Source organism: Haliotis rufescens, unplaced genomic scaffold (assembly GCF_023055435.1).
Source record: "Haliotis rufescens isolate VD_foot unplaced genomic scaffold, xgHalRufe1.0.p SCAF_13, whole genome shotgun sequence".
Taxonomy (NCBI): domain Eukaryota; kingdom Metazoa; phylum Mollusca; class Gastropoda; order Lepetellida; family Haliotidae; genus Haliotis; species Haliotis rufescens.
Window position 1 is genome coordinate 32,656,040 of NW_025963813.1, and position 14,187 is coordinate 32,670,226.

Sequence of the window (14,187 nt, forward strand, 5' to 3'; positions counted from 1 at the left end):
TCATTTCCCGGAAATTGCTTCCGTAGAAGTATCAAACTTTTAGAAGAACCCACCATCCAACTCACCACATTTAGGACCATACCATCCTTTGGTACACTCGCAAGCACAGTTTTTCTGGCTGACCTTTCCATTGATGCACTCTGTCTTGCAAGGGGGTTGCGTACAGTCGGCTCCTCGATATCCACCCGCGCAGGTACATGTACAGCTGTCTTTGTCCAAAGTACCATCGTTGGCGCATTTAAGACTGCAGTCTAAAATGCAAGCATTGAAACTGTTCTATATACAGATTTAACTTTTCATTTTTGCAAGCAATAGTACTATTGTTGAGCGAGTATGGTTGTACGCCGATTTTAGCAGTATTCAGGTTATATCACGTAGGGGCAGACCAGAAATGGACTTCACACAATTTACCCATGTGGGGATTCTAGCCTGGGTCTTTGGCGTGGCGAGCGAACGCTTAAACCATTAGGCTACCCAACCGCCCCTGAAGTATCAGAATGATCAGCTCCACGAAGCTAATATAATAGTACACAATTGTCCTGGAAACAAGTAAACATTTTCACTTTAAATTTGAAGATGTACAGTTTTTCTTTGAAACATTTGTTATTCACATTAATTTAAAGGCAAGTGAACCTCCAAGAACCATATCAAATTACAATGTACTTACCACACTTTGGTCCACTCCATCCCTGGCTGCATTCACAAGCACAGTTCTCCTGGTTGACCTTGCCGTTGATACACGGGGTCGTACAAGGCGGCAGGCTGCAGACAGCGCCGCGGTACCCACCGGCACACGCGCACCGACACTTGGCTTGATCCAGCGTTCCGCCATTCTGACATTTCAAATTACAGGCTGAAAGGGCGAAGTAAAAACAGTTAGCGCGTTAATTTGTTTCATCCATTATCAGCCTTCAACATTTCAGTCGATAGTTAAATATAAATTATAATAAATAAACGCACCACACGTTGGGCCGGTCCATCCTTCGTTACACTCGCAAGCACAGTTCTCTTGGCTGACCTTTCCGTTGACACATTCCGTTGTGCAGGGAGGCTTACTGCAGTCAGGCCCACGATAACCTCCAGCACATGCACATTTGCAGGCAGCGTTGTCCAAGGTTCCTTCGTTCTGGCACTTCAGGCTACAGTCTACAAAACATAGAAATTATATTGTACTAGGTGTTCGATTCTAACCAGCATTTGTGCACGTAATTAAGGTTCAAAAGTTTGCAGGGCAAGTTACAAAACCGATTTCTTCATCCAGTAACTGGATTTAATGCCAGAGTCACTAATAGACAATAGAGCAAACTGTTGGCGATGGCAGGATAAATGTCCAAGGTAGACCTCGTATCATTGTGTATCAACAGGACTTGGCAAGTAAGAATGATTTTATGTCGCCTTCAGCAATATTCCAACAATATCACGGTGGGGAACACCAGAAAATGGGCTTCACATGTCGGAATCGAACCCAGGTCTTCGTGCGAACGTCATTTTGTCTGGAGAATATATATTTTTTGCAGTAACACCAGCAAAACCATTTTTTAAAAATTAAAACGATGGGCACACTACTAAACACCTTGCAACAATGTAATTATAATGTCGGACACAGTCAGAAGCATAATGTTTTCAATTATTTCAAACAATTGAAATGTTTCGATATCAAATGATTGATTCTTAAGAATTAGTAAAGTTTAGTGGAGGACTATAGATGTCTATTCAGAATGCGTTTTCTATCATATACCACTATTTATAACAGGATATTGGAAATGCATATAGACTCATGTTGTCTGACTGAAAATCATCGGAGGCGACCTTGTAGACAGGATCTTATTTGTTTGTGATTTTTACAATTAACCAATGACCATACTGAGTATTGGTGGTTTGGGGTAATAGAGTTAACAGTTAACTATTAGAGGAATCTGGCAGTGATTAGTGAACACCATTTAGATAGTATGACTTCAGGATTTTGGATTTAATCATTTCTGTGGGAAGTCCCTCAAACAGTCCATGAATTCTATGTCAAAGACGACCTGGCTTGGTTAGAATCCGTGTTCATCTGTGACAAATTCCAGCTGGTGACATGTTAGTGAACTTCACAAGCGATGATAGATTTTCTTATTGATAGTATTAGTTTGTCAGATTGTATACAAAACTAAAATAAATTCATATATCCCATGTGGGCAAACATCTATGTCGGGAAATGTATTAAGAATGCATTGTTTTCACGTCAACATCATGCTTAAATCCTAACTTTCATAAAACTTCAAGTCATTTGCCATGTTTGTCCTCACTGAACATAAACATGTTGATAAATTTCATATTCGGTTTTGTTTCCTTTTGTGACGAGGTGCTTGCAAACTGCACAAACATTGACTATTTCGTTAGAGTAAATTCAGTATCACTTTATGCTAGTTGCTTGAAAATTGCACAAATAACAAGATCAACTAAAGACATTGTTACTGAAATTTCAGTCTATTTAATCAGTCATACTTTGTGGTATGAGCTGGTTGCAAATTGTGCAAATAACAAGCGTTAAATGCATTGTGCATCGGTCACATAACACTTCAACATTCATGACAAACAGAACTTGTATAAAGAGAAGCGATCGAAACTCATATTAAATAACTGTTACAAGTGATCAGGTTTGTCATTGAGAGGCATTTATAAGTCGGAACAGTAATGCGTGTATGTGTATATTTAGTAAAATCGAAACATTAAGATGAGAAATACATTAAACAAGAAAACAGCATTATCACTATCCCCGCCATGGGGCATGTTAGATTTTTGTTTGTTCATATAGTAGTGAATTATAAACTAAGCACAAAAAGAGTCTTATAAAGCATTAAGTCATTTGGGCCGCTTTATGGCATCAGGAAAAAAATATTAAATGTGAAATTAACAAAAGGCCCCTTCTGTGGGAAAAACATAATTCATAGAACAAATTTACATGTATCTCTTAGATAAGCTTGCAGAGCTTCAATCATGTAACTTTCGGTAGTTTGAGAAAACTTGTGCCCATTGCAGACACTCTGCACCAAGTAAAACAACATCAAGGCCATAACTCCAATTTTCGAACTCATTTTGCATCAAGATCAGTAACTGTAAAATTTCATTTCTCAGACTTAAATAGTTTCAGAATTTGTCCCCTTTGAGAAACGGACGGACACACTCCGTCCTGCAGCACCCTCCCATTTCGTGGCAGGGAAAAAAAATAAATGCATTTTTGACCAAAACCTCGCCGTCCTCGGACTGTTAGGGTTGTCAAACATATATACGCTGGTCGCTTCTTACAAATCAGGCATTTCGTTGATATACTAGTAACTATATTATCTTACATCGGCTGCAAGAATTGCGTTGGCATTCGAGAGAGCTGAAGGAGCTAAGTATCAACATATGTTGTGCGAAAACAGATTTTTAGTGTGCCAAATTGTGTTTGCAAAGTTATGTTGTCCCTGCGAAGTCGCCTTCAGGTTTGGATCGTTTGAAATGTGTATCAACAAGAATGAAGAACTACATACCACACTTGGGGCCACTCCAGCCTTCCGTACACTCGCAGGCACAGTTCTCCTGGTTGACCTTCCCGTTGACACATGCCGTCGTACACGGGGGCTTGCTGCAGTCGGCACCTCGGTGACCACCAGCACACGTGCATTCACATTTGGCACTGTCCAGCGTCCCGTTATTTTTGCATGTTAGTTGACAGTCTAATATCAAATACAAAATGTTAACGTTAGAAAATGCCTCGATTATCTGCCGAAACAGTTAATTATGCGTAACATGCATAAAAGTGATGAAAAATATACCAATAGATCACCGAATGATGACAGGTCTTCGCGAAAAGGGTAAACTTGTGCTGCTGTACCGGTAACGCCCGCCACTCAAATCATGTAAATGTATACTACTCAAAAGAAGTTTAAGAATACCCACTTTTTTTATGTGACTACAGTTACTCTATCATGGCTGGTTGGTCTTGCAACACACAGCCTTCCAATTGTGGGTGTTCCTTAACTTGTTTTGAGTAGTATATATTGCCAAACATCTCGCATTAGTACTCCTTCCCGACGCCGGTGGACTAAAGAACCCAGTGATGCACCAGAATCCCGTGATAGCGCATTTTTTGATTTGGTTGAAATTAAAACGAAAGTCATTCAAAGTAACTAATATCCGAACGCAGTGAGTTGGGTTAAACGCTGCTTTTCACAGTATTCCAGTTGTATTACGGTGTGTTAGCTTAATGTGGGGGAAAAGCCCGAAGTGATGCAGGTCTCAGACGTTTACCACTTCCGTGAAACCCACGAGCACGGTATGGTGCTGACAAACTTTGAAACATAATCGGGACGAAGCTCGATTCGAACCCACAATCATAGGTTTCTTGTGTGCCCAAGGGACTACTCTGCACAGCGAATTGCGGCGCCTTCGACGACTGGGCCACCCGTGCCCCCATATCTAATCGCAACCGACACAGCATGTATGGAGTTTTACAGGTCACTCAAAATCGTTACATTAGAAAAGGTACATACATGCAGATCAAAACCAATGCACACGTAAGCTTCAATTTGCATACCGCATTTTGGACCAGTCCAGCCTGTCGTGCATTCGCAGGCGCAGTTCGCCTGGTTGACCTTGCCGTTGACACATACTGTGGTGCATGGATCTTGTGTACAGTCTGCACCTCGGTATCCACCGGCACATGTACATTTGCACGTTTCTTTGTTCAAACTGCCGCCATTGTCACACTGCAGATCACAATCTGGAACACAAGTACTCGTAGTCAACAACCATTGTGACATTAACATGTTTGTTGTTTAACGCCGCACTCAGCAATATTCCAGCTATATGACGGCAGTCTGTAAATAATGGAGTCTGGACCAGACAATCCAGTGATTGACATCATGGGCATCGATCCACGCATTTGGGATACGATGACATGCATCAAACAAGTCAGCGAGCCTGACCACCCGATCCCGTTAGTCGCCTCTTGCCACAAGCATAGAGTTGCTGATCATGAACACCTTCCCGGATCTTCACGGGTCTCAAACTGAATCAACTCACCGCACTTTGGGCCACTCCATCCTTTGGTACACTCGCAAGCACAATTCTCCTGATTGATTTTCCCATTGACACACTCGGTTTTGCACGGAGGCTTGGAACAATCGGAACCACGGTAGCCACCGGCACAAGCGCACCGACAGTTGATTTTATCCAAGGTTCCTCCATTGGCACAGGTAAGGCTGCAATCTGGATTCGGAAACAGGAACTAGTGTTTGGGCTTTAACGCTGTTTATAGCGAGGACAATAGTGAGGGAGTATAGTATTACGCCGTTTTCTAGTAATATTCCAGCAATATCACGGCGGAGGACACCACAAATGGGCTTCACACATTGTACCCATGTCTGGAATCGAACCCGGGTCTTCGGCATGATGAGCGAACGCTTTAACCATTAGGCCACCCGACCGCCCCGAGAACAAGAGTGAGGGAGTAAAGTTTTACGCCTCTTTAGCAATATTCAAGCAATATTGTAGGGATAGAGGTGGGGTGGTATTGAGGAAATGGGCTTCGGCCTGACGAGGGAGCGTTATAATCACTACACTACCCCACCGCCCCAATACGACAGACCAAGGCCAAGTACTGAATAATGAGGGAGTACTCACTTACAATTTTCGTGAAACAATCACAAGCGTGGTGCAGACATACCATTAAAATATGCTCAAATAACAAAACTGTCAAAATGCGTTGTTTATCAGAATGTAAGTTATTACCTGCATGTAACATACATTAACGAACGATATGCAAGTATATAGTTGTGGTTCTGTTGAAACCACAAGAAACCTACCGCACTTGGGACCACTCCACCCGGCTGTACACTCGCAGTCACAGTTCTCCTGGTTGAGCTTGCCATTGACACATGCCGTCGTACAGGGAGGCTTGGTACAGTTGGCACCGCGGTGACCACCAACACACGTGCATTCACATTTGTCCGCATTCAAGGTGCCATTATTGCCGCACTTGCGACCGCAATCTAAAAAACATGGTAATGACACACATGCACAATATAATTTTTTGCTCTTGCTTATTACTTGAGATTTAACAATGTTCCGTTTGAAAAACGCATGTTCACATAAGACTACGGGAGACACCAAGGACATGCCGACAAGTACAATAGATTGTCTTGAAACAGGATCAGTGAGTATGGTTTTACGCCGCTTTTAGCAATATTCCAGCAATATCACGGCGGGGGACACCAGAAATGGGCTTCACACATTGTACCCATGTGGGGAATCGAACCCGGATCTTCGTCATGACGAGCAAACACTTTAACTACTAGGCTACCCCACTGCCACTGATACAGGATGAAGGATCTTTTATATGTTATAACTCACCACACTTGGCACCACTCCAGCCTTCGGTACACTCGCAGGCACAATTCTTCTGGTTGACCTTTCCATTGACACAGACTGTCTTACATGGGGGGAGACTACAGTCGGCTCCTCGGTAGCCACCAGTACACGTGCATTCGCACTTGTCGCTGTCCAGCGTCCCGTTATTGTTGCATGTTAGTTGACAGTCTGTATATATATATAATATCAATTAAATACAAAATGTTAACGCAAGAAAATGACTCGATTATCTGCCGAAACAGATTTCACTGAGCATTACATGCAACGGTGATTTCTCCTGGTCTAAGATACCTCCATTAGCGTATTTTAGTTTGCAATCTGAATATGTTTGGCAAGTATCACAAACAAATCACTCCATTCCAACATAAGACTTTAGAAGGCAACAATCAACCAGGTAAAACAGATGTTGCCTATGAGCCAAGTATTATCCACTGAATTCCACCATTGTCAACCAAGGACAACCATCGCCGATGTTGTTTATAAAATGCACGTGGGTTCGGTGTCAGTTGTGCTTAACAGTATTTCAGTTATATGACAAGGTGTTTTTGGCTAAAGGTGGAACGAAAGCCACCATTGACAGGTAGACGTGATTCTTGCTAACGTACTGAACAAGACTTGGAATATCCAGTGTTGAAAAGTAAAGATTCACAATCAGGCTGAAAGGGTAGACAACTCTGCAAAAAGTGTGACAGGTGACCACTTGGCAATTTTGTGGAATATAGGCTTATACAAAATGTAGCTGTTAGCTAATACTGACATGTTACGAATGCCAAAACGAAGTCCACCATAGTCATACATATTCAGTTCGAGCAAACGCAGATCATGTGTTTTCTATGCGTACTTTGAAAAGTAATTTTAATGGAATAAGAAAGACTTGCCACACTTGGCACCAGTCCATCCTTCAGTACACTCGCAGGCACAGTTCTTCTGGTTGACCTTCCCGTTGACACAGTCCGTCTTACACGGGGGGAGTGTACAGTCGGCACCTCGGTAACCACCAGCACAGGCACATTCACACTTCTCCTTGTCCAAGGCCCCTCCATTGGCGCATTTAAGACTGCAGTCTGAAGCAAAGGGTTGGTTGGTTGGTTTTATGCTGCACTCAGCAATATTCTACCTAGTTGACGGCGGTCTGTAAATAATCGAGACTGGACCAGACAATCCAGTGATTGATATCATGAGCATCGATCCACGCAATTGGGATGATGACATGCTTCAACCAAGTCAGCGAGCCTGACCACCCGATCCCTTTCGTCGCCTCTTACGACAAGCATAGTCGCTTGTTCGGACAAGCATGGGTTGCGGAAGACCTATTCTACCAAAATGTCAGGTTCCCCTGGTGGTACACAAGTTACACATATCTGACTGATATGAAGGCGTGAGCAAACAACCAACACCTCAGTAATCTGTTTTAACGCCGATTTAAATACTTTTGTTTCGGCTACATCATGATGTGTCCAAACCAGGAAACGTTATCTGTTGACTCTAGGATTCGAACCAACGATCACGGGTTCAGTACTTGTGCCACCCAATCCTATTTAAAGTTTGATAATTACGTGCAGCTAAAAGGAATATTGAAACTGATGAAATATACTGATCTAAAAAAGGTTCGGGATTATTTAAGGATTTATTTTGCGAAGTTGTGTGCTCAGTATCCACTACAGAACATCCCAAAAACTGTTTTTGTTCACTATATGGTCCAGTTGAAATAAATAGCACAACAGACATTACCACCCAAACAGTGAACATTTGCCGATTACTCAAGAATTACACTTTGTAATCATAACCTTTAGCTGCGTAGATCGATGATCATATCAATCACATGATTGTCTGGTCCAGACTCGATTATTTACAGACCGCCGTCATATAGCTGGAACATCGCGGAGTGCGGCGTTAAACAACAAACCATGTGAGCAGGACATGTTTATACCTTTCACGAACACCCGGTGTTGTCACCGACTTTCAGTGATCCATTCACATAATCGTCACAGTCAATGGAATCTCTTTCGTGAGGTGAGGTGAAATGGGGTTTAACGTCACGTCCAAGATTATTGCACTTATATAGCGACGTGCATGTGCGTGCGTGCGTACGTGCGTGCGTGCGTGCGTGCTAGACCGGACTGATGCCGATTTATAGTGCTAGCACACTGAGATACCATGCCGCAGTTTAACATGAATACCCCACTCGGACACAGGATACTGACTCCGAGCCGACCAGTCCTTGTTTTTATCCCCTTAATGCCGAGCGCCAGACAGGGTAACAACAAGTACCATCTTTAAACGTCTTTTGGTATGACGCGGCCGGGGATCGAACCCCGGACCTTCCGCTCTCCGGGCGGATGCTCTACCACTACACCACGGAGGCGGTCCTCTTTCGTGAGATAATCGAGACTGGTTATTCTCTGGCGTTGATGTGTTATATCAAGGTTGGAAAGGCGACTTACCGCATTTGGACCCTGTCCAGCCCTCCGAACACTTGCAAGCACAATCCGTCTGGTTGACCTTGCCATTGACACAGCCTGGCTTGCATGGTGGTAAACCACAGTCGGCTCCCCGGTAGCCACCAACACATTTGCATTCACAGGTGAACGACTGCAACGATCCTCCGTTCAAGCACTTTAGATTACAATCTGAAAACATGTACAAATAAATTCTTCACTTTTCTCAAATTACCCACAGATAACATTAAATGTTGTAGAGCATTTAGCAATTTTTAAACTAAAAACGAGACGGTGTCAATGACGAGGGGTAAAAAGGCCCCCATTATATCTGAATCTCCTTGTGGAATATTACTAATACAAGCGAGCCAGTATCGATAACGGGAATTTTATACTGCATAATTACTCACCCAGACCTGTTCAAACCTATACGTTGATAAGGTTATGTAAATTTGCCTTTGTATTATTGAGAATAACAACAGGGTATGAAACTCCCCAAAGTTTCAGCCAGACCACAGGACTGGCTAGCTGAAATACTTGCCAGCCCTGACCAAAACCTGCCTGCCCACTATAATCATATGTTTCTCAGGATAAGCTAACGGGGTTTCTTTTTGGTTACATTTTATCATTCATCTTTACATGTGAATTAATGCTTATCATCGGTAAATATTTAGAATATTTTCACATATGAAATATAACCCGACCGTCGGGCAGGGGGATTTGAAAATCTGGCAGCCCGAGTTGAAATCAACCCGTCTCGGACGGTCGGGCAGGCAGGTATTTCGAACACTGTTAATAACAGGTGATGGTTGAAAGATAATACATTATAAGCTCACATCGACTTAATTTCCTCGCAGGAACATCGAGCAGTATTTAATACTCTTGTTATATTGTAATATAGAGATGATTTTCAAAAATCGAAAAAAGTAACGAAATTACAGATGTTTCTTTCCCACCAAAAGATGAGCCACAGACTTGAGAAGGCACAACTGACTAGTTTATCACAATTCAACGTCGCTATATGGATAAAATAATGCCGATGCGACTTTAAATTTGAACTCACTCACAATTCAACATAAAAGAGTCCAGCAAACAAGTAAAAAATATCACTTAAATTTGAATATGTTCAGAGTTGATTTTTGAAACATTCGTTATTAACAAAGATAGATGAACCTTCAAGAACAAAATGGAATTACAATGTACGTACCACACTTGGGTCCACTCCACCCTTGGCTGCATTCACAAGCGCAGTTCTCCTGGTTGACCTTGCCGTTGATACACGGGGTCGTACAAGGCGGCAGGCTGCAGACAGCGCCACGGTACCCACCGGCACACGCGCACCGACACTTGGCTTGATCCAGCGTGCCGCCATTCTGACATTTCAGATTACAATCTAAAATACAGGAGAGTGAGTGAGTTGTAGCCATATGCTCGCAGTATCAGGCGAGATGAGGTGAAATAGGGGTTAACGTCGCGTTCAAAGATTATTGCACTTCTGTAGCATGCACACGTGTGTGTAGCGGCTTGTACTAGTCCCGACTAATGCCGATTTATAGTGCAAGCCCACTGAGATACCATGCCGCAGTTTAACATGAATACCCACTTAGACACAGTATATTGACTCCATGCCGACGAGTCTTTGTTTTAGCCCCTTAATGCCGAGCGCCAGACAGGGTAACAACGAGGACCATGTTTTAACGTCTTTTGTTATGACGGGGATCGAACCCCGGACCTTTCGCTCTCCGGGTGGACGCCCTACCACTATCATCGGGTATCGATGTCAACTGCTTTATTGCGAGGAACATACCTTTTCGGAGTTCCTTCAGGTGACTTAAGCTGACAATTTGTTTTATGTATCACTTCTAAATGTGATATCATTTACAGTAGGCACGCATAGTCACATTAATTGTTTCATGTTAACGAATCTCAATTGAAGAATTTATTATTAGTGTCACGCATTGTACAGCATAAAAATTGCTACGTAGTTCGTGTGCAAAGTCCATCCAGTATGACCTATGACACAATAAATTAAAATGCGTGAAACATAAAATTAAAAGGAAACACGAGTTTTAAAAATATGACATCAGTATTGGCACACCCGGTCCCCCAACCCCTAGTCCTCCCGTGTATCTATAATCACACCTTAAAACATGCATCCGCAACCATCTAACTTACACAATCATACAATCTACGTCAGCCCTCATGTACCCATGCGCATGCTCACATACAAACAATAAGGGACTCCCTCAAGCTGGCCCCTGATAGTGACAGATACTGTACTCACCGCACTTGGGACCAGTCCAGCCCTCGGTACATTCACAGGCGCAGTTCTTCTGGTTCACCTTGCCATTAACACATACAGTGGTACACGGTGACGTCTCGCAGTCTGCACCGCGATAGCCCCCAATGCATGTACACTGACACGTGTCTTTCTGCAAACTTCCTCCATTGGCACACTTCAGGCTGCAATCTGCAAAAAGTGTTCAAGAGTCAAGTAGAGGATTACCTAATGCGCTTTATACTCTCCCACCCGTGAAGATTCCGGGTAGAATATGTCTTAAGCAAACAATGATTGTAAGAGGCGACTAACGGGATCGGATGGTCAGGCTCGCTGACTTGGTTGATGCATGTCATTGTATCTCAATTGCGTGGATCGATGCTCATAATGTCAATCACTGCATTGTCTCCTCCAGACTCGATTATTTTCAGACCACCGTCATAAACCCGGAATATTGCTATGTGCGGCGTTAAACAGACAGGATTAATGCTATCGCAACAACTCACGTTGTATTACATCCACATGTTCATTATATGTCACATATAAGGAACTGACCGATATTACGAACTTATGTTTAAGTCCCGGCCATTTGTTGTATACATGCTGTATATATGCTTATAACGAACTACGGTTATTACGAACTAAAAAAAGTGGTCCCTCTGAGTTCGTTATAACCGTAGTCTACTGTAAATGATTGTTTTATCTTCAATAAACCAAGAATGGGGTTTTTAGTATACGTTTCGAAAGATCTGTCACATAACCACTTTAGCTATTGGTACGTACCACACTTGGGACCACTCCACCCAGCAGTACACTCGCAGGCACAGGTCTCCTGGTTGACCTTCCCGTTGACACATGCCGTCTTGCACGGAGGCTTGCTGCAATCAGAACCTTTGTAACCGTCCACGCATGTGCATTGACATGCATCTCCATCCAGTTTGCCTCCATTCTTGCATTTGAGACTGCATTCTGAAAAGTCGTGTCCATCAACATGAGTAATCTGCTCAAAGAAATCTTACCCTCCATTCTATCAGTGCTTGAACACGTCATTGGGATGATGGATGCAGTGACACAATCAGCAGAATGCAGCCTAACTACCGCGCCTATTCGAGAAACTATTCTGACCCAGAATCCACACGGATGTTTAACACTGCTTTCCTGCTATATGATGGCGGAATGCAGAACAAGACAATTCAATGGTTTACATCACAAGTATCGTCTGGCGCAAGTTGGATACCATGAGTGAGTATGGTTTTACGCCGCTTTTAGCAATATTGCAGCAATATCACGGTGGGGGACACCAGAAATCGGCTTCAGACATTGTACCCGTGTGGGGAATCGAACCCGGATCTTCGGTGTGACGAGCGAACATTTTCACCACAAGGCTACCAGACCGCATCATTCCTGTCAGTGCCTCTTGGGACAAGAATCGGTTACTAAAGATCAATTCTAACCGATCTTCAAGGGAGAGATGTTCATTTTCTCTCCTTCGGTAACGCTACAGTAATTGGGTTGTCTTTAGCATTGGGAAGCAAACACGAAAAGCCAAGATTCGTTTGCAGTATTTTAACATCTCTTAGGTGCCAAATGCATTCACAAACATATATATTAACCTGGCGAAAGGATTATGTACATTCATACATTCTAAAGTTTACGAAAATGACTAAATCATTTCGTTCTACAGTCAATACTATAGCATCCAAAATCTTTGTGCCTAGCGTGATGCCAGTTCCCAATGAACACAACTGGCAAACTCACCGCAAGAAGAACCACTCCAGCCTTCTGTGCACAAGCAAGCACAGTTCTCCTGGTTGACCTTGCCATTGATACACTTGGTCTGACAAGGTGGCTTACTGCAGTCCAGCCCCCTGAAGCCCCCGACACAGCTGCAGTCACACTGCGCCCCGTCCACCGTGCCACCGTTGGCGCAGGTTAGGCTGCAGTCTGGAACAGCAGTTATCGCGTGTTAACTTATGTGAGTGAGTGATTATGGCCTCACGCAGCTTTTAGCGATATTCCAGCAATATCATGGCGGGGGGACACCACAAATGGGCTTCACACATGTGGGGAATCGAACCCAGGTCTTCGGCATGACGAGCGAACGTTTTAACCACTAGGCTACCCGACCGCCCCCAGTTTGATGTGAGAGGAAAGTCCCAAATGTAGCTCTTATATAGGGAAAGCCGTTCACGGATATAATGCTGATAAAACAATCAGGGCGCACAGGGATTCGAACCCATCAGATGTTTCTCCGTGCCCATGGATGGGGCGGATGGTTTCTCTCGATTTGGCTTAGGCATTCATTTTCCATGAATGTATGCGGTTGTTACAAAATATGTCAGTTTTAGCCAATGGGTTCGAAGAATCTAAGTCATCGAATCGTATTCTGTTATTGACAACAGTTAAAACCAGGTGTCACAAATGGGCTCCACATATCGTGGGAAATGTGGGTGAAAGCAAAACGGGTCTTCGAAGTGACGGGCCAACAGATTCAGTACTAGGCCACCCCACCTATTTGCCTTTATCTTACCACAGGAAGGGCCACTCCAGCCTTTTTGACACTCGCAAGCACAGGTCTCCTGGTTGACCTTCCCACTGACGCAGGCGGTCTTGCATGGAGGCTTGCTGCAATCCTGACCTCGGTGGCCACCGCTGCACCTACACTGACATCTTGCCCCGTCCAAGGTACCTCCATTCTTACAAGCAAGATCACAGTCTGAAATTAAGTATGCACAGGGTTAATTGTTGACGCCGTCTCCACACTCCAGTCTCCCCATCCAGTCTCCCCATCCAGTCTCCCCATCCAGTCTCCCCATCCAGTCTCCCCATCCAGTCTCCCCATCCAGTCTCCCCATCCAGTCTCCCCATCCAGTCTACCCTTCCAGTCTCCCCTTCCAGTCTCCCCTTCCAGTCTCCCCTTCCAGTCTCCCCTTCCAGTCTACCCTTCCAGTCTACCCTTCCAGTCTACCCTTCCAGTCTACCCATCCAGTCTACCCATCCAGTCTCCCCATCCAGTCTCCCCATCCAGTCTCTCAATCCAGTCTCTCAATCCAGTCTCTCAATCCAGTCTCCCAA

At 43.8% G+C, this 14,187-nt stretch overlaps 1 protein-coding gene across 1 annotated transcript in view; it reads right to left on the bottom strand.

Moving 5' to 3' along the window:
* LOC124118163 overlaps positions 1-14,187 on the bottom strand; it is a 101,982-nt gene that overhangs the window by 63,018 nt on the left and 24,777 nt on the right. The window contains exons 22-36 of the mRNA XM_048394677.1: positions 13,643-13,828; positions 12,871-13,056; positions 11,896-12,081; positions 11,119-11,304; positions 10,042-10,227; positions 8,841-9,026; positions 7,275-7,460; positions 6,379-6,564; positions 5,832-6,017; positions 5,050-5,235; positions 4,562-4,747; positions 3,516-3,701; positions 961-1,146; positions 668-853; positions 66-251 (exon numbers count right to left, since the gene is read on the bottom strand). Coding sequence (XP_048250634.1) covers positions 66-251; positions 668-853; positions 961-1,146; positions 3,516-3,701; positions 4,562-4,747; positions 5,050-5,235; positions 5,832-6,017; positions 6,379-6,564; positions 7,275-7,460; positions 8,841-9,026; positions 10,042-10,227; positions 11,119-11,304; positions 11,896-12,081; positions 12,871-13,056; positions 13,643-13,828 — 2,790 coding nt within the window. The remainder of the gene's footprint in view (positions 1-65; positions 252-667; positions 854-960; positions 1,147-3,515; positions 3,702-4,561; positions 4,748-5,049; positions 5,236-5,831; positions 6,018-6,378; positions 6,565-7,274; positions 7,461-8,840; positions 9,027-10,041; positions 10,228-11,118; positions 11,305-11,895; positions 12,082-12,870; positions 13,057-13,642; positions 13,829-14,187) is intronic.